Source organism: Acanthopagrus latus, chromosome 6, assembly GCF_904848185.1.
Source record: "Acanthopagrus latus isolate v.2019 chromosome 6, fAcaLat1.1, whole genome shotgun sequence".
NCBI classification, from domain to species: domain Eukaryota; kingdom Metazoa; phylum Chordata; class Actinopteri; order Spariformes; family Sparidae; genus Acanthopagrus; species Acanthopagrus latus.
Genome location: NC_051044.1, coordinates 3,096,823 through 3,124,633, shown reverse-complemented (window position 1 = coordinate 3,124,633; position 27,811 = coordinate 3,096,823). Strand labels below are relative to the sequence as shown.

General features: G+C 43.2%; 2 protein-coding genes across 2 annotated transcripts; both read left to right on the top strand.

The window, feature by feature from the left end:
• The first annotated feature begins 9,087 nt into the window (after positions 1-9,087).
• LOC119021370 (nuclear factor 7, ovary-like) lies at positions 9,088-11,266 on the top strand. The gene is made up of 2 exons (XM_037101621.1): positions 9,088-9,152; positions 9,242-11,266. The coding sequence occupies exons 1-2, from the start codon at positions 9,127-9,129 to the stop codon at positions 10,641-10,643; spliced, it is 1,428 nt and encodes a 475-aa protein (XP_036957516.1). The 5' UTR covers positions 9,088-9,126; the 3' UTR covers positions 10,644-11,266.
• Positions 11,267-21,247: 9,981 nt separating this feature from the next.
• Positions 21,248-27,129, top strand: LOC119020592 (cytochrome c1, heme protein, mitochondrial). The gene is made up of 7 exons (XM_037100040.1): positions 21,248-21,405; positions 23,409-23,599; positions 24,783-24,909; positions 25,132-25,289; positions 25,399-25,559; positions 25,932-26,032; positions 26,454-27,129. The coding sequence occupies exons 1-7, from the start codon at positions 21,325-21,327 to the stop codon at positions 26,556-26,558; spliced, it is 924 nt and encodes a 307-aa protein (XP_036955935.1). The 5' UTR covers positions 21,248-21,324; the 3' UTR covers positions 26,559-27,129.
• The last annotated feature ends 682 nt before the right edge of the window (positions 27,130-27,811 follow it).

Genomic DNA, 27,811 nt, shown 5'->3' with positions numbered 1-27,811 from the left:
CTATAAAATCGATACAAATGAGTTTGTTCTGCTTCTTTTTCACTTCAGTTGAGATCCCAGATCCCTGACTGGCAGTCTGGAGGACTGGAGGGCGGCCGGTGTTTGAATTTCTCCGTCACACTTTCTTTTTTTGTTGTTGTTCTTTTAACTACTACTAAAAAAAACTAAGAACTACTTCTGTCACGACACCCTGAATTACTTTCAGCAGAGCCTGTAAGAAAAAGTGTCCGGCTGTCATCCTCGTTTGTAACAATCCATCGCACAACAAAGACGCGATCCCTGAACACTTCACTTAATTACACTTCCTTCACTTTCATCTGCTTCTTCGCATCCTCAGTGGGCGGGACTAAGACGGGAGGAGAAAGATGATGAAAGAGGATCGGAGCGAACGTGTTTTAGAGAAATCAGACGTCTTTTTCTACCAAACATCCTCTGAGGGAACATCAGAGACACAGCTGGATCGTCTGTCTGCGGTCTTTTGATGCCTCGGAGTTGATATTTGCTAAAACGGTGGGATTATCTGTCTAAATAACAATAAGAGTGCATCGTTATAACACGTCTTTTATCCCTAAACTTAAATCACAGCATCAAAAAGTAGAACAATCTTCTTTAAAAGCAGTAAACAAACGTTAACGTCCAAACAATCTTCAGACACAGAATGAACATAATCTGTTTCTTCTGCATCATTTGTTGATATTCTGTTTGTAAAATATATGAAAGTACTTGTATTTTTAATTATTCCAGCTAACACACGTCCAGTAACTTGAACGAGGCGGTTAATCAGAAAGATGTGAGCTCAGTACAAAACACAGGTGACGTGTTTGATCAGCTGCAGCGTCCGATCAATAATAGATTTCCAATAAAGGGACGTCTCGGCCTCATTAAAGACTTCCAACCAGGCTGATCCCTCGCAGTCAATCCTCGTAATAAAAAGAGAATTACTGAAGAGTGCAGCGACAATAAATACACTTCTGTGAGCGGTGAGTCATCGACGAGGTCCAACAGTCCGAACACCTGTGGAAGGTAAATCTGGCTTGTTGCTCCTCGTTGTGCATCTGGTACCGATCCGACATCACGTTAGAATAAAGTGTCAGTAATAATGAGGACGTGTTGAAATATCATCCGGTAACAGAAGAGAACAAGAAAAACTGACGTTCAACAGGAAGAAACCTCGAGCAGAACCGGACTCAGCTGTGGCTGAATATTAATTGGAGTTTTAAGAGTTTTGTTTTTGTTTCCGGCCTCTCTCCGGTCGTCATGGTGACGCCACCAGTTACTTTGGGCCAACAAGGCCTCTGTCTAAATGAATGGAGGCGGAACCAGAACTTCTCACTCAATGGGTCAAAGACGTTTATGAGTAGAATCAGAAGTCGAATCAAACTTTTTTACCCACAGGTCATCTGTCTGCTCAGTCAGCTGTCATTTCCTGTTTTATTTTGTAGACGAAGTCCTCGTGTCACTTTCCACTTCCTGTGTTTGTCTGTTCCCCCTGTGTTCTATAAGTTAATGTTGATTAATTTCACCTGTTTTCTTCGTGTCTCTGTGGTTTTGCAATGGTTTGTTAGATAGTTTTTGCACTCGTGGATCATTGTTTTGCTGCTGTGGTGTTTGATAACTCCACAACAATTAGTCAATTAATCGATTAGTTTATCAGGGGGAAACAAAAAGTCAGTTGACAGTGTCAGAGTTTAGATGTTATACAGCTCAGAGACAGGAAACAGAGCAGCAGCATGAAGAAGAAGAAGAAGGGCGCCTCGTTAAAACACACACACACACACACACACTGTCATGGCCGCCGTCGTCGCTCAGCTGACCTCAGCTTGTTGAACCTGCACTCTACTTATCGATACGCCCCTCCCATCACAGTTATCAATACTCCCTGCCGCTTGATAACGTCATCAGATTCCTCGATCGATGGCTGCCACTGTTGTATCAAATCATAGCTCCCTGTTATCAATACCCACGACCGTGTGTATTCAATTAGAGAGGACGGCGGATCGATAGCCTGCAGCTGCTGCCGACGATCTGGACGCCTCATCACCGCCGTCCTGACGAATGATAACGCAGGAGGATCGATCGGTCGTGCTGACGATAACGTCGCCCTCGCCGCCCGGGTGTTGCCCCTGGAGACGCCGGCGCATACTGAGAGAATCTGATGTCACAGATTCTGATCAAAGTAGGGGTTTATTTTCATTTCTACACATTTAAACAAACATTATCTTTACAGAATAAGTTTGTATTCTATTCCTTTTCATACCAACAACAGGGATATTTTAGAAAGTGTTCATAATATATGTCATTACCACTATAAATATCATATTATTTGTTGTTCTGTCCTCAGGTCTCAGTGTGACTTCTTGATTATATAAATTAAAATAACGAAACTTATCGGACTTATTTTGATCTCAGCGTAGTTTTAATGTCAAACTAATTAACTTTTCTATGTGAATAAATTCTAAAACCTGCGTTAAAAATAGAAATCAAATAAAGAATTACATTTAATTACATTTTAGCAACTTCTTCAAGGTCTTTCGGGAGGGTTGGTTAAATGTTCTGATATTACAGTTGTCGTGGTTACGGATGTTTTTGTTACCAGCAGTTTCTTGGTCGTCATTGTCGTATGATTTTCTGAACATTTAGTCCAGAAATCTTAAATCTTACATTATAGTGATCGTGTTAACTGACAATACCGGCAGGCAAAAAATGTCTCGTTAACAAAAATCAAGATTGCAAATTTAAAAAAGACTAAAATATGTGGCATAGTTGGCAGGCGTCCATGTGTCCGTCATTATCGGTTTCGTCTGAGTAAAGACATAGCAGCTTTATCAGAAACAGTCAGAACCACAGAGAGAGCTGAAGACGTCCTGCAGAACTACGAGGCTGCAGTGAAGAGAGTCCAGCAGCGCCGGCTGCCAAATGATCCAGAACTGGTCTCCGGAGCGCTGATAGACGTGGCCAAACATCTGGGCAACCTGACCGTCAACATCTGGAAGAAGATGAGGGAGATGGTCTCTTACACTCCTTTTTAACTTGACCAACTTTAACCCAACGCTCCACAGAATAGTGATAAAGTTCTGTTGAATTTAAAGACAAACAAATCTGGTACTTTGAACAAAGATGTCCGGACATTTTTCAGTCTCATTTGTTCTAACAGAACCGGGTCAAACGTGACAGTAGTTACAGTAATGAAAATGGAAAATTATTTTGTCTTGTTAGCTGTGAAAAAAGGGGTAAGTCTTTCTTTTACAGTCCCCTAATTACCAGGTATTTACCTGGTGAACTCACTGTAACACTAAAGTGTTACTAGGTAATTACCAATGGTAATAAGAAAGTAAACTCAATACCCAGTAACACATTTTTGTTATCATATATTTACTGGGTAAATAGCTAGTAATTAGGGGACATTAGCTACTTGATTATTACCAGCAGTAATTACTATAATTTACCATGAATTTACCAGGTAAATACCTGGTAATTATGGGACTGTAAAACAAAGGCTTACCAAAAAATGTGTCAAGCTTAATCCCACAGATGTTTTGATTTGAAAAGATAGAATAATAACATAAATTATTATGATCAGAAAATAGAACAGGTGTGACAGAGCTCCGCCTCATACCTGTCTTACATAAGGAAGCACAGGTTGTTTCCTGGAGACGAGGTTCAGTGACTGAGAGACAACAACATTCACTGTCGGAGTGGAATCAGCGCACTGATGGAGGCCAACGACCACAGAGATTAAGACTGAAGTCGCCTAAAGTGGAGGGAGTGAACTGACAAGTGGCGACAAGACAAGACAAGCGAGAGAGAAAATGGATTCTCAGTCGGAGGCGGATCTGTCCTGTCCCGTCTGCCACGACATCTTTAAAGATCCCGTCGTCCTGACGTGCAGCCACAGCTTCTGTAGAGACTGTCTGCAGAGCTGGTGGACGGAGAAACAGGTAAAGGAGTGTCCGGTTTGTAAGGAGAGGCCTTTAGTGAGCGATCTGCCTCGTAACCTGGCGTTAAAGAACCTGTGTGAGAGCTTCGTACTGAAGAGAGACCAGAGAGCTTCAGCAGAGTCCGAGCCTCGCTGCAGTCTGCACGGTGAGAAACTCAAACTCTTCTGTCTGGACCATCAGCAGCCGGTGTGTCTCGTCTGCAGAGACTCAAAAACACACAACAACCACAGATTCAGACCCATCGAAGAAGCAGCGGAGGAACGCAGAGGTGAGCTCCAGAAGACCCTGAAGCCTGTTCGGGAGAAACTGAAGGTCTTTGAACAAGTTAAAGGAAACTGTGTTGAAACAGAGTTACACGTATTGGACCGGGCCCTGAGCACAGAGATGGAGATTAAAGAGCATTTTAAGAAGCTTCATCAGTCTCTACAGGAGGAAGAGGAGGCCAGGATCTCTGCTCTGAGGGAGGAAAAAGAGCAGAGATGTAAAATGATAACTGAAAAGATTGAAGCTCTGAGTAAAGACATAGCAGCTCTGTCAGACACGATCAGAACCACAGAGGAGGAGCTGAGAGCGGCAGACGTCTCATTCCTGCAGAACTACGAGGCTGCAGTGAAGAGAGTCCAGCAGCGCCAGCTGCCAAATGATCCAGAACTGGTCTCCGGAGCGCTGATAGACGTGGCCAAACATCTGGGCAACCTGACCGTCAACATCTGGAAGAAGATGAGGGAGATGGTCTCTTACACTCCTTTTTAACTTGACCAACTTTAACCCAACGCTCCACAGAATAGTGATAAAGTTCTGTTGAATTTAAAGACAAACAAATCTGGTACTTTGAACAAAGATGTCCGGACATTTTTCAGTCTCATTTGTTCTAACAGAACCGGGTCAAACGTGACAGTAGTTACAGTAATATAAATGGAAAATTATTTTGTCTTGTTAGCTGTGAAAAAAGGGGTAAGTCTTTCTTTTACAGTCCCCTAATTACCAGGTATTTACCTGGTGAACTCACTGTAACACTAAAGTGTTACTAGGTAATTACCAATGGTAATAAGAAAGTAGACTCAATACCTAGTAACACATTTTTGTTATCATATATTTACTGGGTAAATAGCTAGTAATTAGGGGACATTAGCTACTTGATTATTACCAGCAGTAATTACTATAATTTACCATGAATTTACCAGGTAAATACCTGGTGATTATGGGACTGTAAAACAAAGGCTTACCAAAAAAATGTGTCAAGCTTAATCCCACAGATGTTTTGATCTGAAAAGATAGAATAATAACATAAATTTGCAGATGAATATTAATGAAAAACAGCCAAAACTACAGGTGAAGAATGTGTGGAGCCAGTATTTATTTGTATAATCTGAGGCCACTGGTCCATCCACTCGTCTGCAACACATAACAATGAAAGCAACTTACTGTGGTGTGAACTTTAATACATGATCAGAAAATAGAACAGGTGTGACAGAGCTCCGCCTCATACCTGTCTTACACAAGGAAGCACAGGTTGTTTCCCGGAGACGAGGTTCAGTGACTGAGAGACAACAACATTCACTGTCGGAGTGGAATCAGCGCACTGATGGAGGCCAACGACCACAGAGATTAAGACTGAAGTCGCCTAAAGTGGAGGGAGTGAACTGACAAGTGGCGACAAGACAAGACAAGCGAGAGAGAAAATGGATTCTCAGTCGGAGTCTGCTTCTGTAGAGACTGTCTGCAGAGGTGGTGGACGCAGAAACAGGTAAAGGAGTGTCCGGTTTGTAAGGAGAGGCCTTTAGTGAGTGATCCGCCTTGTAACCTGGCGTTAAAGAACCTGTGTGAGAGCTTCGTACTGAAGAGAGACCAGAGAGCTTCAGCAGAGTCCGAGCCTCGCTGCAGTCTGCACGGTGAGAAACTCAAACTGTTCTGTCTGGACCATCAGCAGCCGGTGTGTCTCGTCTGTCTGCACTCAAAAACACACAACAACCACAAAGTCAGAGCTATTAATGAGGTCGCGGAGGAACGCAGAGGTGAGCTCCAGAAGACCCTGAAGCCTGTTCGGGAGAAACTGAAGGTCTTTGAACAAGTTAAAGGAAACTGTGTTGAAACAGAGTTACACGTATTGGCCCGGACCCTGAGCACAGAGATGGAGATTAAAGAGCATTTTAAGAAGCTTCATCAGTCTCTACAGGAGGAAGAGGAGGCCAGGATCTCTGCTCTGAGGGAGGAAAAAGAGCAGAAATGTAAACTGATGAGTGAAAAGATGAAGGCTCTGAACAGACAGATAGCAGCTCTATCAGACACGATCAGAACCACAGAGGAGGAGCTGAGAGCGGCAGACGTCTCATTCGTGCAGAACTACGAGGCTGCAGTGAAGAGAGTCCAGCAGCGCCAGCTGCCAAATGATCCACAGCTGGTGTCAGGAGCTCTGATAGACGTGGCCAAACATCTGGGCAACCTGAGCTACAATATCTGGAACAAGATGATGGAGACGGTCTCCTACACTCCTGTGGTTCTGGACCCAAACACTGCCAACCCAGATCTTTTCATTTCTAGAGATCTGACCAGTGTGTGTTGTGTTGAGGCACAGAAGCGTCCTAAAAACCCAGAGAGATTTAATTCTGTAATCTCCGTCCTCGGCTCCGAGGGCTTTGACTCAGGGACTCACAGCTGGGACGTGGAGGTCGGAGACAGTCCGGCCTGGATTCTCGGCGTAGCAGCAGAATCATTCCAAAGGAACAAAGACGTAGGCTCCCAGTCCGGATTATGGAGAATCCTGTTTTACAAAGGTGAATACACAGCATGCTCCAGACCGGATCCGGACACGGTTCTGCCAGTGAAGAAGAAGCTCCAGAAGATCAGAGTTCATCTGGACTGGGACAAAGGAGAGCTGTCGTTCTCTGATCCTGACAGTAACACACACTTACACACCTTCACACACACTTTCACTGAGAAGTTGTTTCCATACTTTAACACTAATAAACCATACTTACTGGAGATATCACCAAGACGAGTGTTCAGTGGCATCTACTGTCCCAGGTAGTGTGTTGAGTTCATGCTGCTTTCAGAACTTCTCTCCAGAGAATAACGATAAAGTTCTGCTCAGTTTAAAGACAAAGGATCTGGTCCAGATGTGACCAAGAGACTCGGTTCTGTGTAAAGATGAAGTAACAATGACTCTGACTGGTGACCAGTAAACTACCACGCACTAATTGTTTTTGCAGTTTTACATTCCTGTGATTTGTGTTAAGGCTGCAAAGCCAGTGACAACTGTTCAGGGCTGTGTTTCAACGTTTCTTTTAAATGTAAATGGTATTTTAAACCTCAAACGTGATCTTACAAGTTTTTTTTTTTTTGTGGCCTAAAGCAAACTAGAACGTAAGAAAATTAAACCCAGAGAAACATTTGCAACAAAAATGAATGTGAAGTGTTTGTGGTTTGCAGAAAGGTACATTTATAAAGTTCATTCTGACAACAGTGTATAACTTTTTATGGTGATGACCAAGTAAATATTTGATGTATATTACTGTGTGGTCTGAGAGTCCTTTGAATATTTTACAACTTGAAAACCATTAATGTGAGTGATTTTGTTATTGATGTGGGCATAGTTTCAGTTTTGTTTTACAGTAAAAGCATTCGGTGTGATCAGGATATAAAAAATGCAGAGCTGGCAGCTGATCCTGAGGAACCAGTTACTGAACCCAAGCTGACGTTCAACCTTCATGCTTTTACTGAACTCTTTGTCTGTGATCAGTTACCGTGAACACACACAGAGTTTCTCGTGGGTCTGGATTTTCATAGAAACGTCAGCACACACTGATCAGACTTCCATCATGAGGTTATTATCTCAACATCTGCTGGACAGACAGAAGAAGACATTTCCTCCCGATATTCAATTACTGGTCATTGAAGCAGAGTTTCAATTCTCTGAGCAAATTCGTGCTCCCCAGAGGATGATGCCTGATTTAGATATTTCCTAACTTTACCTTGAGCACACATTTTCTTGCCTTTTACGTGAGAAATATGACATTTGAGAGACAATTCATGCTCCCCAGAGGATGAGACTGTTTGAACTCTCGATGGCCTGAATGTAAACTCTTCACCTGCATTGTGAAAATCTGTCTGGCAGATTGTTATATGATTTTCTAAGCACTTTCATGCTCCCCGGAGGATAAGCCTTCACTGATATGAACTTTCCCCTGAATTGTTTTTTTGATGATTTTTCCTCAAGCACCATCCTCAGGACACAATGTTCTTGCCTTTCACATGATAACAATGACATCTGAGTTGACATGTAGCCATATGAAGCACATTCCTGCTCCCCAGAGGATGAACCTGATCATCGCAGTGTTCTCACACCACATTCAGGACCAACTGCTCACACACACATTATCATGATCAAACTGAATAAATGTCATGAGGATATACTCAGTATGTTGATGATTCTCAGAGGATGAACCCCTTTATTATTGTATTGACCCCAATTTTATTGACTTTGTTGTTTGTTCATATGACTTTTTGTTTGTGAGCCTCAAAGATGACAGTTACGTTCTTCTGGTTTCCATTGTCGTTGCCTGGTAATACGGTTAAAACACATATTTGAGTCTGAATTAAAGAAAAAAAAAAATTCCTACACCTCTGTTCTACGCGTCATTGAGTTGTTTTCAACAGTGATCAGATCCAGACGAGGTGATGAAGTGTTTCATTTGTCCTGACATCTGGATAAATGCCAGATGATGCGTCAGAGAGTTAGGAATGAAGATGGCAGGTAGATAATCATGGACAGTGTGGATAGTTTCACAGTGAATCTGTCATGATCAAATCATCAAACTACGTCTTATTTTGTTTTTGACTGAGAGAACCACAGCAGCAGAAATAAGACTTCTTACTTCTGCCATTTACTTACAGGAAAAGTGGAAATTGAAGTGAGTTCTGGTTAAATTAATGAATCAAAACTCCTAAAAGTGAAACTGAAGTATTCGTGAGATCTTTGGTTTCATGTGGCAGGTTTTGACACGGCAGTCTGTGAACCAGTAGGAGGAGTACGACACCCAGTCAAATCTGAGAGACGATCAGCAGGGAGCGATGAAGCTCCACCCCTTACCTGACTCACCTCACCTGGCACAAGACAAGACACACAGACTGTTGTTGCTCAGCCCGAGGAGAGACACCGAGAGAGGATTACATTCAAAGCAAAGCCAGGATGTCTGCCGGGGGAAAGAGCTACAGGTAGGAACGCTGGAGAGTTCGGAGCTAAAATGGGGGATTGCGACCTGACTAAAGTTTCATCATTGTAATGTGTTTCCGTCTTCACTCAGAGAGAAGATGGCTTCAGTATCAGAGGAGGATCTCTCCTGTCCAATCTGTCAGGACATCTTTAAAGATCCTGTCGTCCTGTCATGCAGCCACAGCTTCTGTAGAGACTGTCTGCAGAGCTGGTGGAGAGAGAAGAAGCAGTGTCCAGTTTGCAAGGAACGACCTATAATGAGCGATCCGCCTCGTAACTTGGTGTTAAAGAACCTGTGTGAGAGCTTCGTACTGAAGAGAGACCAGAGAGCTTCAGCAGAGTCCGAGTCTCTCTGCAGTCTGCACGGTGAGAAACTCAAACTCTTCTGTCTGGACCATCAGCAGCCGGTGTGTCTCGTCTGCAGAGACTCAAAGACACACAACAGCCACAGATTCAGACCCATCGATGAAGCTGCACAGGATCTTAAAGAAGAGCTGCAGAAGTCCCTGAAGCCCCTGAAAGAGAAACTGAGGGTCTTCGAACAAGTTAAAGAAAACTGCGATCAAACAGCAAAACACATCAAGTCTCAGGCCCGACACACAGAGAGTCAGATTAAAGAGCTGTTCAAGAAGCTTCACTGGTTCCTCCAAGAGGAAGAGGAGGCCAGGATCTCTGCTCTGAGGGAGGAAGAGGAGCAGAAGAGTAAGATGATGAAGAAGAAGACTAAGGCTCTGAACAGAGACATTGAAGCTCTCTCAGAAATGATCAGAACCACAGAGGAGGAGCTGAGAGCTGAAGACGTCTCATTCCTGCAGAACTACAAGGCTGCAGTGAAGAGAGTCCAGCAGCGCCCCCTGCTGGAGGATCCACAGCTGGACTCAGGAGCTCTGATAGACGAGGCCAAACACCTGGGCAACCTGAGCTACAACATCTGGAACAAGATGAAGGAGACGGTCTCCTACACTCCTGTGGTTCTGGATCCAAACTCTGCTCATCCAGAACTCCTCCTGTCTGCAGATCTGACCGGTGTGAGACGTGGAAGGATGCAGGCCCGTCCTGGAAGCCCACAGAGGTTTGAATCTTTCCTCGCCGTCCTCGGCTCCGAGGGCTTTGACTCCGGGACTCACAGCTGGGACGTGGAGGTCGGAGACAGTCCGGTCTGGGCCGTGGGAATGTTAGCGGACGCTGCCCGGAGAAACGTTGAGACGCTCCCTGGATTATTCAGAATCGTGCTCTGCGACGGTGAGTACACGGCAGACTCGGATCCAGATCGGCCCCCCGCCCTCCACGTGAAGAAGAAGCTCCGGAGGATCAGAGTGCAGCTGGACTGGAACGGGAGAAAGCTGTCGTTCTCCGATCCTGACACCGACACACACATACACACCTTCACACACACCTTCACTGACAGGATGTTCCCGTACTTCAACACTGTCACATCACACCCGCTGACGATACTGCAGAACCCTCTCTCTGTAACAGTAAACCAGCCATGATGTCAGCGATGACGTACGTGTCATCCTGATGTTTATGGTTCTGGTTTTTTGAGTTTTCACAGTGTTGGACTGCTTTCAAAGTGAAGAAGTACTTTCTAGGCCGGTCCACGTCCACACTGACACGCTCTCACAGAACCCTGGACGTGATCTTAATCTAAAAAAATGCTGTTGGTCCCGTTGAACCAGTCACCACACTTTTGATTTTAACAACCAGCAGGAAGTCACAGTCTTTATTCACCTAAATTAGTCTGAATGTGCACTGAAATAATTTGGTTTTGGGGTCTTTATTTCATAGTTGTGTCATGTTTTATCAGTTATAGATACATTTTTCTCTTAGGCCAAATGTTTTCAACTACAGATATCGGCTATATGTAGATCTAATCAACCTTTTATGAAGGACAGATTGAGTAATAACTTCAACATGTTTCCTCTCGTCTCTTACAAGTGTTGATGTGAAACGAAGAGCTTTGCTGAACCTCCCTGACTGTGAACATCACTCTACATTTAATGCTTTGTGTGTTTTTATTTTGCATGTTTTGTTCCAACATCGTAACATTTGTGCAGTGAATTTTCTATCCAAACAGCACAACATGTGCTACTGGATACAAAACTAATAAAGCCTTTAAGTCTCATGTGTCTACAGAAATGTACTGAATGTTCACAACACTTCAGTCCTGAAGCGTTTTTATTTGACGAGTTCTGAACGCGACTCAACGATCGCTGGACTTTAACTGATCGTTGATCGTTGTGTTGGAATGCTAAATCTTTGTAAAGTAGCATTTTGGGTTTTCTCTTCTCTTTCTGTATCACCTTCATTCACTTAAAGTTCGTTGTTTTTCCTCCTCGTTCTCACAAAGAGCTGACGCGACGATGTTCCTGAGCTGCAGCGTCTGAATGAATTATCAACGATTTAATGAAGTGATTCATTCAGTTTGATGGATTGTTTGGATCTAACTCGCAGGGCAGAGATTCTCTCCGTTACAAAAGTACAGTTCAGTTTTTTTAGGGATGTATTTTTTTCCAGCCTGGTATTTTAAAGCAAAACAAATTCAGGCTGACTGAACATGAAGCCTTTTTCATTTCTGATTCTGTTAGCGACCGAACCGACGGCAGGCGTATCCTGAAGCTTTGTCCTCGTCTCCTTGGCTGCTCGTCCCCGTCAGGTCGGATTTACGGGAAGCGGCTCGGCTGTGTTTTAAGGTGGCGACGGCCTGCAGAGCGTTTCAGGTTCAGTCCGTCTGCGTCCCGGGAGATTCAGCCTGCTGCTGTAAACGCTATCGACATCAGCAGCGGCGTCCTTCCTCTCCTGCTGTGTCGCCTGAGTGTGTGTGAATGGGACGGCTCACACCAATCACAGAGCTGGTTCCACCCCGCGGGCACCGCAAACCATTTCTGGTCTAAAAGTGTATTATCTTGTCCTGAAGTTTAATCTGTGATTGTGGACGTTAGTTGAGATCTCAAGGAACACAGAATGGCTGCAGTATGACATGAAGTGCTGCTCTTTAACCTCTTATCATTACACTGAAAACAAAATGCATCGGGGTCGCGTGACTTCAACATCACGGCCGGCCGACTGCTGCTTGAGTCAAACCAGTGGATATTATTTTAGGACACCTTGAGGACATTTTCTTTCTGCTTTTGTCACGTCAGAGGAGGAGAACTGGGGATGTTTCCAGACTTTTTTTGTGGCTGCAAAATCACAGCAAAAAACCACAGACCTTATTTGAGACATTTTAACAATAACCAGTCAAAAAAAAAAAACACTGACACAGAGACGAGGAGCTTCCTGACTTTCTTTTTTTAAAGTCCTAGAAGTTGTAAAAAATAAAGTTTTCTACACCAAGAGCATCATTTTCTCAAACTGCAGGAGCTTTAAAACATCAGGATACCATGAACAACATTCGGAGCTGACACACGGATGCAAGTGCTCAACAAATGCAATATTACTCTTGTTATAAATCAATTTGAATCACCTTGAAACTTCTGTATTTTCAGGTTTTCTCTCTTCAGCAGGAAACAACGGGCTCAATGCTGCAGACAGACGAGTAGCAAAGTATCAAATAGATTCTATTAGACATTGTTGGTTTTTGGTCTTTTCAGGGTATTTGTCGACATAAAGAAAAGTTTTATTTTTAATTCTTTTTTTTTTAAATGACAGCCTTCAGGAGAATAAAAACACCCGGAGAGGCTCTGCGGCGTCTGTGTGGGCGTTCGGTGTGTAATTTCCACATATACAGAACAACAACTGAGCTGCCAAACAGCATTTCATGAACCGTCCATCTCTGACAGAAAACCACATCTGAAAACTGAAACAGTAAACAAAACATGGCGATAATTTAATTCAAATGTGGGATTAAACTCTGTTCGCACACAGAGCAGCAACAACAGATCTGAGGTGAAACGACAAAATGAAACGTGAACGAGTAAAGACGAGGAAACAGTGAAATTTAGGATTGTGTCGAGGTTAAAGTCTGGAACCAACTGAACACCCCTCGTCACACCTTCTCCTCTGGTGGCAGTGTGCGGGTTGATGGTTATTTCCTGCTTTTATTTTGGTAGATTTTTCCTCAGTTGTCACTTCCTGTCTTTGTGTTTTTAGTTTCACCTGTTGCCGATCAGTTTTCTTCTACCTCGTGTTTTTCGCGAGCTTGTTTTATTTTTTTTATTTCTCTTTAGGTTTTATTTTACTTTTCTTTGCCTGCATTTGCTGCATTTTGGATTCAGCTTTATTTTAGTAAAGATAAGCTGCCTGTTAAGCTGTTTGTTTTTTGCGTTCAGGTCCTTTTTTGTGTAAACATAACAGATGGAAGGACACAATAATGATGATGATGATGATGATGATTACATTTTAGCCCCTGAATCCTACAAACTGGACCTTCAGCACAGAGAGAAAAGGGAGATTAAAAAGACGTTGTATTTGTCGGACTAGAACTTTTAGTCAACAGTGGTCACAAAATCTAAATGAAACTGTGTGACTACCTGAAGAAGCTGCATTTAAATTTATAAATCACTTTCCAGGTTAGATAACACTTGTCGTGGAGGACGTCGTGAAAAGAAGCCCAGCTCTCTCTGTAAATATATAAAAGGCTCCCAGGGTCACAAAAACACGACAGACAGAAGAAAACAAAGACAGAATTTTATAAGAACAACTCGAAAAAGCTCAAATCTCAAAATATATCAAAATCAAGAAAAACTCCCAAAGGAAAAGTGTTTGGTTTGTCCGTTCTAGGCTTCTGTAGAAACTTCTCCCTCTGTAAATATAAAAAGGCTCATCCCAGGGTCACACAAAACACAATTCTTAGTGTTCAGATCATAAACTACAAAGTTCTTCCTTGTAGGAAATAACAGAAGAGAAAGAAGAAAACAGAACACAAGAGTCCAAATAACATAATAACAAAAAATTCGATGACACACATTGAAGAAAAGCCCCAAAGGACACGAGTGGACAGTCTATCATCTTCAGTTTGACCTGAGGACAGAGAGCAGTCCCTGTTCTGAAGACCCGAGGCCCGTCTGAGAGCTCAGAGCGCTCCGCTGAATACAGAACACAACAAAGTGACCGAGCTGCTGTCGCTCTGTGTCCATCAGAAACAAATCCACAACAGAAGAGCGTCTCAAAACACGAACCCGTGAAGGTTTAGTTCTGGGTTCTGATTGCACATGTGTTGCTTTTCTCTGATGTCAGTGCTCATTAGTTTTAAGCGTTGGTAACGTTAAGATTAATAACAGGACAGATTTGGGTCGATTGCCCTGAAGGACGAACTGCTGCACCTGATCAGCGTGACGTCGTCTGGATGGAGCTGAAGTCAAATGTTCCACCACCAACTGCACTGTAAGCCTCTGTCTTTTTATTCAAGGGTACTGTGTGTGTGTGTGTGTGTGTGTGTGTGTGTGTGTGTGTGTGTGTGTGTGTGTGTGTGTGTGTGTGTGTGAGAGAGAGAGAGTCCGGTGAGGTAAACACACCCTGACAGCAGTAACACTCTCTGTAATGGGAACAAGCAGAAGGACACAGCGGTGAAGTGGAAGCAGTGAACCTTTCATTCAGTCTGCACTCAGCTTCAGTCTGATCGCTGACCGCTGCGTTTAGAACTCACCTGTTCCAAGTCCACACGGGTGAAGGTGTTCTGGTCCTGGTCCTGGTCCTGGTACTGTGTTCTGACTGAGTGGGGGGCAGCAGAACCTGAGGCGAGCCGGAGCAAATGTGGCATCTGACTGGAGGGAAAACCCACAACGGGCTTCTGTTTCCATCACAGACTGACAGAACACACCCAAACCTCTGGTCCATCACACCTTCACCTGTCTGAGTCTCACATGACATGAAGGCCTCGTTCCACCGGCTGAATAAAACATCCGCCAACAAACAGAAATGAATCCATCTTAAAAACTGAAAAGCAAAATCTTGTCTCCCTCGTCGGTTCACCTCCTTCACCAATGTTCTCCATGTTCATCTTGGAAAAGTCTGGGTTTAATTATTCAGCGATGTCGTGGGAGACGGAGGAGACGGCTGACGCTCGCTGCACTCGTCTGAGTTGAGAAATCCGTTGAGGTCACGAACACACAACGACCCGCTCGTGAGTCTCAAGGATGCTGCGCGGCGAAGAGTCATCAGCGCTCATTAATAAATGTAGTGACGTGGCTTGCTGCGACGCTCTGAAGGTCTTAACTCAGACAGTCAAGCCAGGTCGTCGATATGAAGAATGTTTGTGTGCAGATAATGTGCAAGAAACAGAAAATAAAAGCGATAAAACCCACGATTATTATCCTCCATGCAGCAGAGAAACACCAGAGGAGCCGCTCAGGACGCCGTCTAAAGAGTCTGTAGAGAAAACTTTCTAAACACACTCAGCAGTGTGAATCAGTGATTATTCTGCAGCGAGCAGTGAACCTGAGAAGAGCCTGAGAGCGAGCGTACAGAGACGGGAAAAGAAAATGACACATAAGATGCAGCGCAGAGGTACAATCACACCGTAATGCTGCCTGATGACGTCCAACTTTGATGTGGAACCATACAGAGCATCTTCAAACACAGCAGACCACCGACTCACCTGACCTGAGAGGACAGCGTCTGACTCTCATATGATGATGTGCATTACTTATATTCAAGAAAGTCATTTTGAAGTTTGCTCTGGTGCCTGTACAGCCGACAGAGACGTTTCAGTCCACTCACAACATTTAGACACATAAACGTACATATTTTATGCACTTTGGGGCTGTAAAACTTGAAACATTTACCTCTGTGATCGTGTCACCAAATAAAAGATTGATGTTTTCTTTTAAATTAAGACAACATTTGTGTTTTGAGCTGCTAACCGGACGAGATTCACCGGTTGTAACCCTCTGTTGTCTCCATCGTGTTTTAAACCCCCCGGTGGCCACAAAGAATAATTGCTGCTAATCACAAAGAGAAATCATCCCGCTGATCCGTCCAGGCTCGCTCGCTCTCGCCGCCTGTTTACCTCGTGATTACTGCATCCGATGTCACAGATCTGGTGACGCAGCCTCGCCTGTCAAAGAGCTCCTCGTCGTGATTTAAACATCTGACACGACACACACACACACACACACACACACACACACAACCGAAGCACTCTTCTAAAAACACACAACTCTCACCGACACACACTCTCTCACACAGAAGACTGACGTGCAGCCCCGTAATCTTCATGACAGCGAACATGTCTGCAATTACACAGCGTGTGTCCGCGGCGGCACATTAAAACATCTGAGACAATTACTTCAGCTGTCACCTCGGCGCACCAGAGCGTGAATGTCGATCTGTCACGTCTTTATCTTTCCTGTTCCAAAGCTTTTCTCTCTTTATGACTAAATTCTAACACACGTATTCAGTTACATTCCTGGAGGCTGCACAAAAAGAGCAAACGAGACTTTAACGGCGATGCAAAAGACGTGTTTTGTCCCCTGACAGGCAACATGAAGCCATGAAACGTGCAAGTATTTGAATTATTTTAGCTGTTGGTGTGCAAATGCTAATGTCAGCGTCTCTTTGCAGATCTGCACCACAACAATCACGGTAACGCTGATTGAAAGGCTCGACTGGCTCTTTCTCTCTCTGGACGACGGCTGACGATGTTGATTTTGGCGCTCGCGTTTTTTAGCAAACAAAATCTGCCTCGTCTGCACAACGCAGAGCCAACGAGGAAACTGTAACTGTAGGAATCCAACTGAATGTTGACGAGAAGTCAGATTTACTGTCAATTACCTGACTGTACGAAGGGTCGGGTGATAGAGAGCATCGTTTATTTTACTAAAACAGATTAATTCTTCATTTATAAAACAGATTTTAGGCTGTAAAAATAATTTAAAATAGGAAAATGAATGCAGATCTTTGTTTTTCATGTGTAGCAGCTCTTATACAGTCACACTAAACGCAGCTTCAGCACTCGGATGGTTTTCATGGCTCCCTGGTCCTCAATCATTTGTCTTTCGTACCTTTTCCCCCGTTTGTTCCCAATTATGAAAACTGTCCTGAACTTGTTTCCCCAGCTGACTCTGCTGACAGACGAGTTCGACCTCTGACACAAGAGAGATATCATACAAAACATCATCAGCCCTTCTTCTTGCACCAAAAAGGGAATTGTGTTCATATTTTCCTGCAGGTGTTGCACGAGAACATTCGGGGGGGAAAAAAGAGAGAGGACTGAAATTTGTGGGAAACGCAGGTGTAAAATAAGGAGTAAGGGAGTAATTTCCCCTGCGGTGTCTCCAATTTCCTCTTTTTACCTTCCAGTCATCAGCTTTGCTCGGAGGCCGTATGTTTATGAGATTAAAAACCACACGTGAACCCTTCAGTTCCACCCAGACCAGCCAGAAGATGAAGCCTCATGTGTTCCCACAGCCCGAACATCAGCACAGCAGCTCAACACGACAAGACGAGCTGCAACCTGCCGACAGAGAAGATCCTCTGTTCCCACTTCTGTAAATCTCCTTGTTCCATCTCTCGTTTTAAGGTTTACTGACAAGTCTTTTCCCTGCTTCGTTCTAAAGCTGTGTCGCTCGCTCACCCTCTGCATCCTCCTCCTCCAAACACAGAAACATCTCCACAGTGAATTGTTTTTGCTGGAGGTCAAACTGAATCTGAGCATCATGTTTCCTCTTCACTCACACAGGCGAGTTAAACAGGAAGCGAGTCTGTAAACTGTGACGAACTCAGGTCGGGAAATAATTAGAACGTTTGCCTTGTTTCTATAAAAACTGTTGTCGTGTCACATCAGCGTCACGTTTCCCTTCAGTGTCTGTGTGAGACGCACCGAGCTGTAAACTAACTCAGGTGGAAACCTCTCAGCGGGACAGTTTGTGTCGGATCTTCTCCTGAACCAAAGTGCCGTCTGATCCTGACGACCAGGACTGAGAGTCTCCCTGCAGGACTGTTGGTGTCTCCTGACCCAGCAGCCGTCAGCCTCTGATGAGCTTTAAATTTAAAAGACTGTACGCCGGTATGCGCAGCACGTACCTGATGGCAGCCGCACAGAGAAAAGCCTCCTGTCAAGCAAACATGACAGGCGATGACAGTCGCTGCTGCGGCTGATGAATACTTTATAACCTACCTGCTGTCGAACAGCAAACATCCATCTGCAGCTACACTCACAGCCTACGTAAGGTCATTCAAAAACAAGCCGGGTGTTTTAACGCGTCTCAATATTTCAGGCTGGATGTTTGTTCTTTCATTATTCACACTGTGTTTTTCCTTTTTCCATCTCCGATCTCTGACGGATGTTAACTCAGTTCTACAGTCGGTCTGAAAAGTTTGGGGGTTCTGATTTGATTTGAGATACTTTATGACGTGTTTTCTTGCCGTCACTTCGATCTGCAAACACATAACACGACTTTAGACTTCCTGATTGCCTTCAGTACGAATAACAAGGTCACATTCTGTGTATCAGGTGACTGAGTGTAAAGAACAAACATGGTGGAGGTCGTGGCTGATGGATGAATCAAACAAATACATGAGTTAATGTTCCTGTCCCGTGTGAAACCACAAGTCAAGGCTGGTTTAACTCACAGATATAATGTATTTAACCTACATCATAAACACAAACATCATCTTTTAGTGAACCTGATACAAAAAGACGACCCTCCTTTTATCTGGTAGGTTAATTTGACCTCAAAAGACAATTTTTTTATTTCTAAACTTCTTCAGAACCAGAGGGAGGTCCACAGCAGTTTGTCAGGAGTGAATGATTCCTGTTTTGTTCTTTTGATGCTGTGGCTCCATCTTGTGGGTGAATCATGAAACTACTACTACGAGCTGTGTTTATTTACTTTTAATCTGTTTGCATGAACTTATTTTCATGTTTTTCTTTTCCTGTTGTGTTCGTCCTCTTTTGGTTTGTGATGCATTAAAGAAAAAGTTCATGGCTCCAAGCAGAGGGGGACAAAATCCAAAGAAATGCTTGAGTTTATCTGAAACTCTTCAGTGATTTAAATAAAGATGAGCGTCTGCCAACTTAACACTTGTATTAGTATAAAATCTCTTCTCAGCGTTGACTCGGCATGGACAGACTGTGCAGGGAAACACAAAGAGAGACTTTTGTCCAAAAGAACAGGGAGAGTATTTAACTTGTGTTACGTGTTGGCTGTGCTGGTTGTTTTCTCTCTCTGTCTCTTTTCCTTTGTCTGTGTTTTTATCTTTCAGGAAGACACACCTGTCCAGGTGTGTTGCAATTACCTGACGACAGCCTTTAAGGAGCAGTGAGTGGAAGTCACACTGAAGGGAGGAGCGCTTTCTCTTTTGTCTCCTTACCTTTTTCCCCACGTTTTTCAGTGCTGGGGTTTGATTTGTTTCATTGTACTTTAGTTTGGAGATCTCCAGTAGTCCAGTTAGAGTTATTATTTAAGAATTATTTCCTTGGCTGGCTCAGTGATTTCCCCATCTTTTGTTTATTTCAACTGGGATCTGCAACCTTTTTTTAGTTTATTTGTTGCTCCTTTGATTGCAAAATAAAAAATTTGATTTAACCGTTCATGTCTAAGCATCCTTTTTCAAATATGTTCCACCCTCTCTGTGAGTCTTTCTATCAGAGGGTCCATAACAACTTCATTCCCCCTTTGGAAATAAAAAAAGAACAACTCAAAAAACCCACAAACAACCCTGGACAGCAGGATAATATTACAGTTCAGGCTTTAGACTGTGTGGTAGATAACACAACACGTCTCCTGCAGATCTGGGAAATGTTGACGGGCTGTTTAACTATTTTTCTGGAATTCAATTGAACAATCAGAACAACAATGAACAGATTAATTAATAAATATGTATAATAATTTACATATAAAGCATTTGAAGGGGAGGTTGTTTATCCAGTCAAGTAGGCTCAACTATTATAAGATAAAATTACTTTATTGATCCCTTTTGGGAGAAATCACAGGTAACACAGCAGTACAGAGGGGAAAATAAGTAGCTAATAATAAAACAATTTAATCAAATAATATAGTAAAACCTAATAAAAATAAGCATTCTATATACCATATACAGCAACTACCATGACCTGTTTACCTGTTTAACAAGAGAAAAATATAGAAAATAGAGAGAGCACCTTGAGTCAGCTGTTAACCTGCATGTTGTCACTGTTCACTGGTTCAATAAAGTTTTCTCATTCAAAGGCAACTTAGGGTCAACGGCTGAAAGTACCAAAACAACCGCCCCTGTTCTCAGGCCTTGTTGTCTCTCACGTCCCAATAAAACAGCTTAAAAACAGCAGCCGGTGTCTTTAATCGGTCAAATGTTTCAGTCACCGCTGAGTTCGTGTCGCTGCTGAGCTTCAGTCCGACAGCAGCTCCGGTCAAACGGCAGGACGAGTCTCGGATCCGCCGCTGGGTGGAGACGTTAGCCAACGGTCACAGAATCACCTTCACGTTGGATTATTAAGACCAAACCGAGGAGGAAACAGCTAACAGACAATACAACTTTAAATAAATAATTTTTAAACTTCGATTTTATAATATGTTACGAAACAATGCGAAAAATGTGTTGTGTAAATCGAGGGTTGTGTAAGTTTGCGTCAAGCTAGCTCACAATCAGCCTGGGCTGGGTAGTTCCGGTCTGTCTCTTCAAAATAAGAGCAGAGGACTTGACATTGTGGGACAAATTGAAAGTACAGTAGGCAATAAAAAAAGACTAAAGAAGCCAAAAAAGATATTTTTTACCCTTCCAAGTTTTTCATAAGCTAGGAGTTTGCCTTTCTTTCAGAATTGTCTGTGATTTGAGGTACAAATGTACTTATCAGAATACAACCTGCATCACTAAAATGAAAAAAAGAACAAATACATGCATTAACATTAAACCTTAATTATCACAATTAATTTACAGTTATAGTCTAGTGAGCACTTATCGTTTAAACCTTTGTGTCCTTTGAAATTCTTGGGCGCCCTGATTATATGAATATGTAGCATTGGAAAGTGATTATACATGTTTATTTTTTGCATTGGCATTGTATATTGTTCCATACATACTCGAGGTGATGTATGTGTGTGTCAGTGGTTTTATTCTGACAGTAGCGCAGAGAGAGTGTGATGTAAACACTGACGTGTGTCTGTCCTCATATAGACACAGCACACTTCACAGGGGCTGTTTTTATTTTGAAGGTTCCGACCGGAAAGGTTGTGCGTCTGTCTGCCTCGCCGCAGGTCCGAGCAGTTCCTCTCAGATCAGAGAAACGCAGAGAAGATGGCGGCGTTACGAGTTGTGGTGCTATCGGGGAGCGGTAGGGCGCTCCTCAGCACGCCGAAAACAATCAAAACCCCGACGGTAGGTCGATATATGAGTTTGTTTTTATCACCGAGCACGGAGTGTGGTAATAACAAGAGGAAAGCGCTGCTGTGATGTGTCCTAGCACCGAGCTAATGTTAGCCTGGTGGCTGTCAGCGGGGTGAGACAAGGTCACTCGTGTTCCAGCAGATTTTTAGGATGTGGCAAACAGGTGTGGCATTAACTCCTCGGATATTTCATCGTTCTTAAAATGCAGAGTTCGACATGGCTTATAAAACCTGCATAACACTCGTCATAGATCTCTAAGAGTCGCTTCAGCTACCGCTACATGTAGCAAGCTAGTCGGTTAGCTAACTCATGATGCCGTGTCAACCACCCGGCAAATGGAAATGTTGAATAAAATTACTCTCTTATCTCTGTTAACGGCACAGTGACAAGGATCTAGACACCCGGGTGTGTGTTTGTAATGTTTGTAATAGTTTCAGAGGTGACTCGAGTCCCGTTACATTTATAATTATGTCCGATACTGAATCGGCTAAAGCTAAAGCTAACGAGTTAGCATTTCAAGGACTGTAAGGACTTCCGGTGAAGAAATCCTTCCTTCCAAGTCTTCAGCCGGTTACTGCTGTAACCTTCATCTGTTGGCTGTTTATGATCTGTGGGGGAGTTCTGAGACCGTCATGTCTGAGAAAACATGAAGCTGAACCTCCTTTTGTAATGTCCCATCAGTTGTGACCTGGTTGAGGCATGAATAGAAAAACTGATCGATATTTGTAGATGGCTGCATATCAGGAGTCGTTCAGGTTGTTTTATTTCTTCCAAAAAGCTTCAAAAATGTGCTTTATACTGTGTTAGAACTCTGACTGGCAACGCTCATTACTTAACTAATCAATGTAGGTCACTGACAACATACACTCACACGTGTGACTTCACACAGCAAGGCTTGACTTAAGTTTAACTGTTCTCTTTCCAGTGTTTGATTTCAAGTATGTCTTGAAAAACTATGTTATCAGTCGACTATTGATCAGTGTCCTGATTATTTTTCTGATTAATCAGTGGTGATCTCATAAGATGGTTATGTGTTAACCATCCTGGTGATTTGTATTGGATTTTTAACAGTATGCCACCTTTAATTAACAAGTAGTAAATAATCTCCCTCCTGAGTGTAGCTCGGTGTGTCTGTGTGTGTCTACAGTGATGTGAGGATGCTGTCATGTGACGCCTGCTGCCTGGTTACAGAAGCAGCAGTGAAGGACAGTTTCATAAGGATGACCGCGCTGTAAGCAAGGGCATTTTGATGAACGGCACCCATACAGTAAAGCTGGGTCCTTAAGTAAACTTTTAGTGTGGCAGGTGCAGCTGTCGGGTGTTGTTGGACATCTGAGAATCATGATTTGCTCTTATCTTTGTGAGGCTGCAGCAGTTTATTTGTCTGGTCTGATTGTAATCAGAATACATTTGTCCTTTTAAAGTGTTGTTGGGATAAAACAGCCAGTTACATGATGTTACATTTGGCTTCCAGAAATTGGGATTTTTAATTCTAAAATCAATGTGATCAGCCAATTTATTGTTTAATAGACATTAATTCACAGATGAAAAAACTTAAAGCTGTGGCAGTACTTGTTGAATCACAGTTGAAGAGGTTTATTTTTTTAAGAATATCTTTGAATTTTTATACGATTCTGATGATTATGGTGGAGAGAGATTATAAGTCATGTTTATCAAAGACTACTGGACTATAAATTTAATGCTGCTGACCTCTCCATTATTAGTTTTCATCTCTGTTACACCAGAAGAAGGTAAACCTTGTTAGTCAGTGTCCAAAAATCAAATATTTTAGCTTTTTAGATTTGGGTCACTAGAAAGGGGGATTCTTGCCATCTTCATTCATAGGGATTCACTTTTGGTTATTGGATTTACCAGCTAGTGTTTGTATCTCATTCCCACAACAGGATATTTTAAATTAGCTGATGTTTGAATAATCTACATGTTTCTATGGGATTTTTTATCGAGTGTGTTTTTGTGCTCTTGTTCCTCCGCAGGCCAACATGTCCTTCGCCACCCTGCCGCGAAACAAGAAGGTTGCCCTGACGACACTGGGTGTGGTCACAGCCGGTGGGGCAGGGCTCGCTCTGATGCTGCACCAGTCAGTTAAAGCCTCTGACCTGGAGCTTCACCCTCCTAACTACCCCTGGAGCCACGCTGGACCTCTGTCTTCTCTGGACCATGCTAGGTGTGAAGGCTACACACACACACACACACACATGTTTATACTTACTGATTTATCTGCAAACACAGGCCCCTATAAGATAGAAGAAGTGGCGCATTTGCAGCAAGGTAAAGGCTACAGTGTGCTGCCTTGTCTTTCTAAAAGGGAGATGTAATATTCCTTTTTTTCCAAAAGCTGCCACTTGGCCGACACTGGGGTAGGCGTCAACATTTGACGTGACGTGAAGTACGAAGTTGGGCGTGAATAGTGAAGCAGGTCGAATTTGTCTTCAAAATAAGAGCTTTACATTGCACCCCATCGGAGTTTAGAACTGGGTTCTTAGTGGGGGGCTTTTAATTTGAAAGTAGCAACATTTAATAGCTTGTCACTGCAACAACAAGTGAACAACAAAACAGCTACAGAGACCGAGGAGACACTGCATCTCCCAGATCTCAGCGGCTGTTCAGTTGCTCATCTTGACGTCCACGGATGAAGTGATGGACTGACTGCTGTGATCAGCTGTTTCCTGGTTTTAAAACTCCTGGCTGTGGGTTGCACAACAGTGCACGTCATCGACACCTCCGCCCATCTTAGCAGTGGCCGGCACATCGACGGCTTGTGTTTACATAGCAGTGGAGGTGGAAATAAGTGTTCCCTCCGAGGCGTCATGTTGGTGGACCAAAACAGACCCCCAATTTACTGTCTTCTGTCTAAATCTGCAGACTTAGCCGCAAAAAGGACGGCAGGATTGGTGGCTTGCTGCCCAGTTTAAAAAACGGTTATAGATACATTTTGTAAAATGTTTGAGTATTTTTCTTGAAAAGCTGTATATATCCTTTCCTTTGAGTGGGTCGTATTCATGCACAAAGATGCATTGATCAGTTGGCACAATAGATGCTGATGGTTGAATACTATTCCACTGATCTACATGACACATTAACACAATAACGTATGCTACCATGCAGCAACAAATGCAGGTAAAAGAGGACTGCTGGCAAGTGAACGAAAAATGCGTAAAACCTTGGTTTTGTTAATATTTAATGAGAAATATCCAACATGTTTGAAACAGTTTGAAACTCTGAATGTTAAAATAACTGGACATCTCCACCAGTATTCAGTATCTTTATGTCTGTGAGTCTTTATGGTGGTTTTTAGGGGGTGATGAGAGGATGATCATGTTTTTCACTCTGACTTTCTTCCCCTGCAGTATTCGTCGTGGTTACCAGGTGTATAAGCAGGTGTGTTCAGCCTGCCACAGTATGGAGTACCTGGCCTTCAGAAATCTGGTGGGAGTGTCACACACAGAGGCCGAGGTCAAGGCGATCGCTGAGGAGGTGAGTCTGAGTCTCTGGGCAGAGGAATGGGGATCTAAATAGATAAAATAAATAAGAGTTGAGTCCATAGTGGAGCACATTTAAATTGACCAGATTGTATCCACATGTGTAATAATGGTGTCCATGTTTTTGGTTATTTGTAGAATGAAACTCCATGTTGTTGTCATCACCTGCTGTATTACAGCTTTCAGTTCTTACTTTAAAGTCGTCCTGTGTGTTCAGGTGGAGGTTGTGGACGGTCCTGATGAGACTGGAGAGATGTTCACCCGTGCAGGGAAGCTGTCAGACTACTTCCCAAAGCCCTACCCCAACCCCGAGGCCGCCAGGGTCGCCAACAACGGAGCCCTGCCTCCAGACCTCAGTTACATCGTTAATGCCAGGTAAAAACTGAATAAACTGAAAAGCTACAGTTACAACTGAGGCCACAGAACTATCTTGAATCTGCAAGTGTCTGGTTTTGACTTGTTGTGTTCCCCTTTATCACTTCAGACATGGAGGAGAGGACTACGTGTTCAGCCTGCTGACAGGATACTGTGAACCTCCAGCAGGAGTGACGGTGAGAGAGGGACTCTACTACAACCCATACTTCCCTGGCCAGGCCATCGGCATGGCCCCGCCCATCTACAACGAGATTCTGGAGTATGACGACGGTGAGTAAAGAAGCAGTGTGTATGTGTGTCGGACTGACTGCTGTCACGTACAACTCTGAGCCGAGCAAAAAGGGAGAAAATGCTTTGTGCTGTGTTTCAGTTCCAAGACTATCATGAAACAGTCAAAATGGACGTGTGAATTTAAAAATGTTATAACATCGTGATTGTTGATTTGAAATGTCAGTATAGATGAATACTTTGCTGCAATACTTCAGCTAAAAACTGTCAATAAAAAACAGCCAAAATCAGATCAATCAGTCCTAATTACACAATAATAATCAGTCATTATCTAAATGCTGTGATAGAAGATTCAGAAACAAAATGTTGTAAAGAATCCTTGTGCTGATGGTCGCTGCGTGTCTGTTGTCGTAGGAACTCCTGCCACCATGAGCCAGGTCGCTAAAGACGTGTGTACTTTCTTGCGGTGGGCTGCTGAGCCGGAGCACGACCAACGCAAACGCATGGGACTGAAGGTACGACACACACACACACACACACACACACATTTATTTAAAGAACATTGCACATTAATAGACATTTCTGTAAATGTGCCAGTGTTAGCCAGCAGGCTAATTTTAAACTTTTGCTGCCGCCCCAGCAGTTATGTTCTGTTGTGTCCTGAGATTACACAACAGTAATTTCTTATCTTACTTTGATCGGGTCAATGGGGAAAAACTGGTGGTAGAAAGAGAGGAATGACATTCAATAAGCTAACGTGTCATACCTCAAATCTGGCTTTGGTTTCATGGTATGCGTCTGAACTACTAGGCCACTGGGCGTTTCCATTAATCCCCTTTTTATTTAATGTTCTGTAGTTGAAGGACATTTTAGGATGTAGACACCATAAAACAAGTGGAGCTCGATGTGGGATTAATCTGTCTGTTCTCTCTCTAGCTGCTGATGGGCTCGGCCATCCTCGTCCCCCTGATCTACTACATGAAGAGACACAGGTGGTCCGTGCTGAAGAGTAGGAAGATCGCCTACAGGCCTCCCAAGTAATGGGATACAAACACCCCCCTACCTGGGCTTAAAACCTTACGAGAGAGGGCTGCGTTCAGTGACCCCACAACGCTCACACGGCCATGATCATACGGACACAGAACAACTGACAAACACACATGCCTTTCTAAGAGGAGGTAGATAAATAAGAGTATATACTATGTTTATTCCTGGAGATAAATGCCTTTTTTTTTTTTAGTTGGCGATGTGGTAGAAACTTAATAGTGTGACAGATTTTCCCACATCTGGAATCTTGTGGTGGAAGTTTGTGTCAGAGAGTTGTGGCGTTCTTGAACGCACCCCCCGAAAAAGTTTATTTTATCTGCATCGAGTCATCACCGTTGAGCAGTTCACGTCTTCATTGCATCACGTATCAGACACTTCATCAAGATCGACTGAGGAGTTGATTGATCGTCCTTCTTTGTAATATACTCAATTAACCATGAGAGCGCTGAGAGATGGTTGGTAACATCCTGGGTGTGTAAATCTGTCGTCCACAAAGCCACTCAGTCAGTTAGAAACGCAGCCTCTGAACCTGTTTTACTGTACAAAATAAATTATCTGAAAACTTTTCTGAGTGACGATTTGTTTTGTTTCAAGTACAACAGATGTGACACACACACACCTCATAACGCTGCCTGTGTGATTTCATCAACTGTGTTTCACTTGTAGAATCTGCGTTTGCGCTTTGTCGTGTAAATATTTAATAAACTGGTGAATGAACAAACTTGCTTCTCAAGACTTTCAGAGTTGAACATCACTGATCCTGTGAAAATGTGGGAAGTTTAATTGTATAAACTGCAGTCGTCCCCAAAGCAGCCATGAAGAAGGCCTGTTCAAGACGTCTGTTTACCTGAAACAACAGGTTGAGGTAATGAAAACGTAATTTTATGTATTCTTTATCAGCCAATACTTCCCTTTATAATCTAAAAAGTAGACCGCTTTCAATCAGAGCTTGTTTTAGTTAACCAAGTTAATAAAATAAGGTTTCAGGCCAAAGTGTTAATTTGTTTTAAAGGATGACTTCTATCAGTTAAACAGGATGATGAAACTGAATCAATGACACAAGTAATAAACTTTTGTCCACAGTTTCCTTTAACATGTTCGTAGTCTTTCAGTCTCTCCTCAAAGGGCCTCAGGAACTGCAGGAGATCCTGTTTGTGATCAGGAGGTAGAGTGGGTTGTCTAGTAATTGGAAGGTTGCTGGTTCAATACTGGCTTGTCCCAGCTGCATGTCAATGTGTCCACCTGAT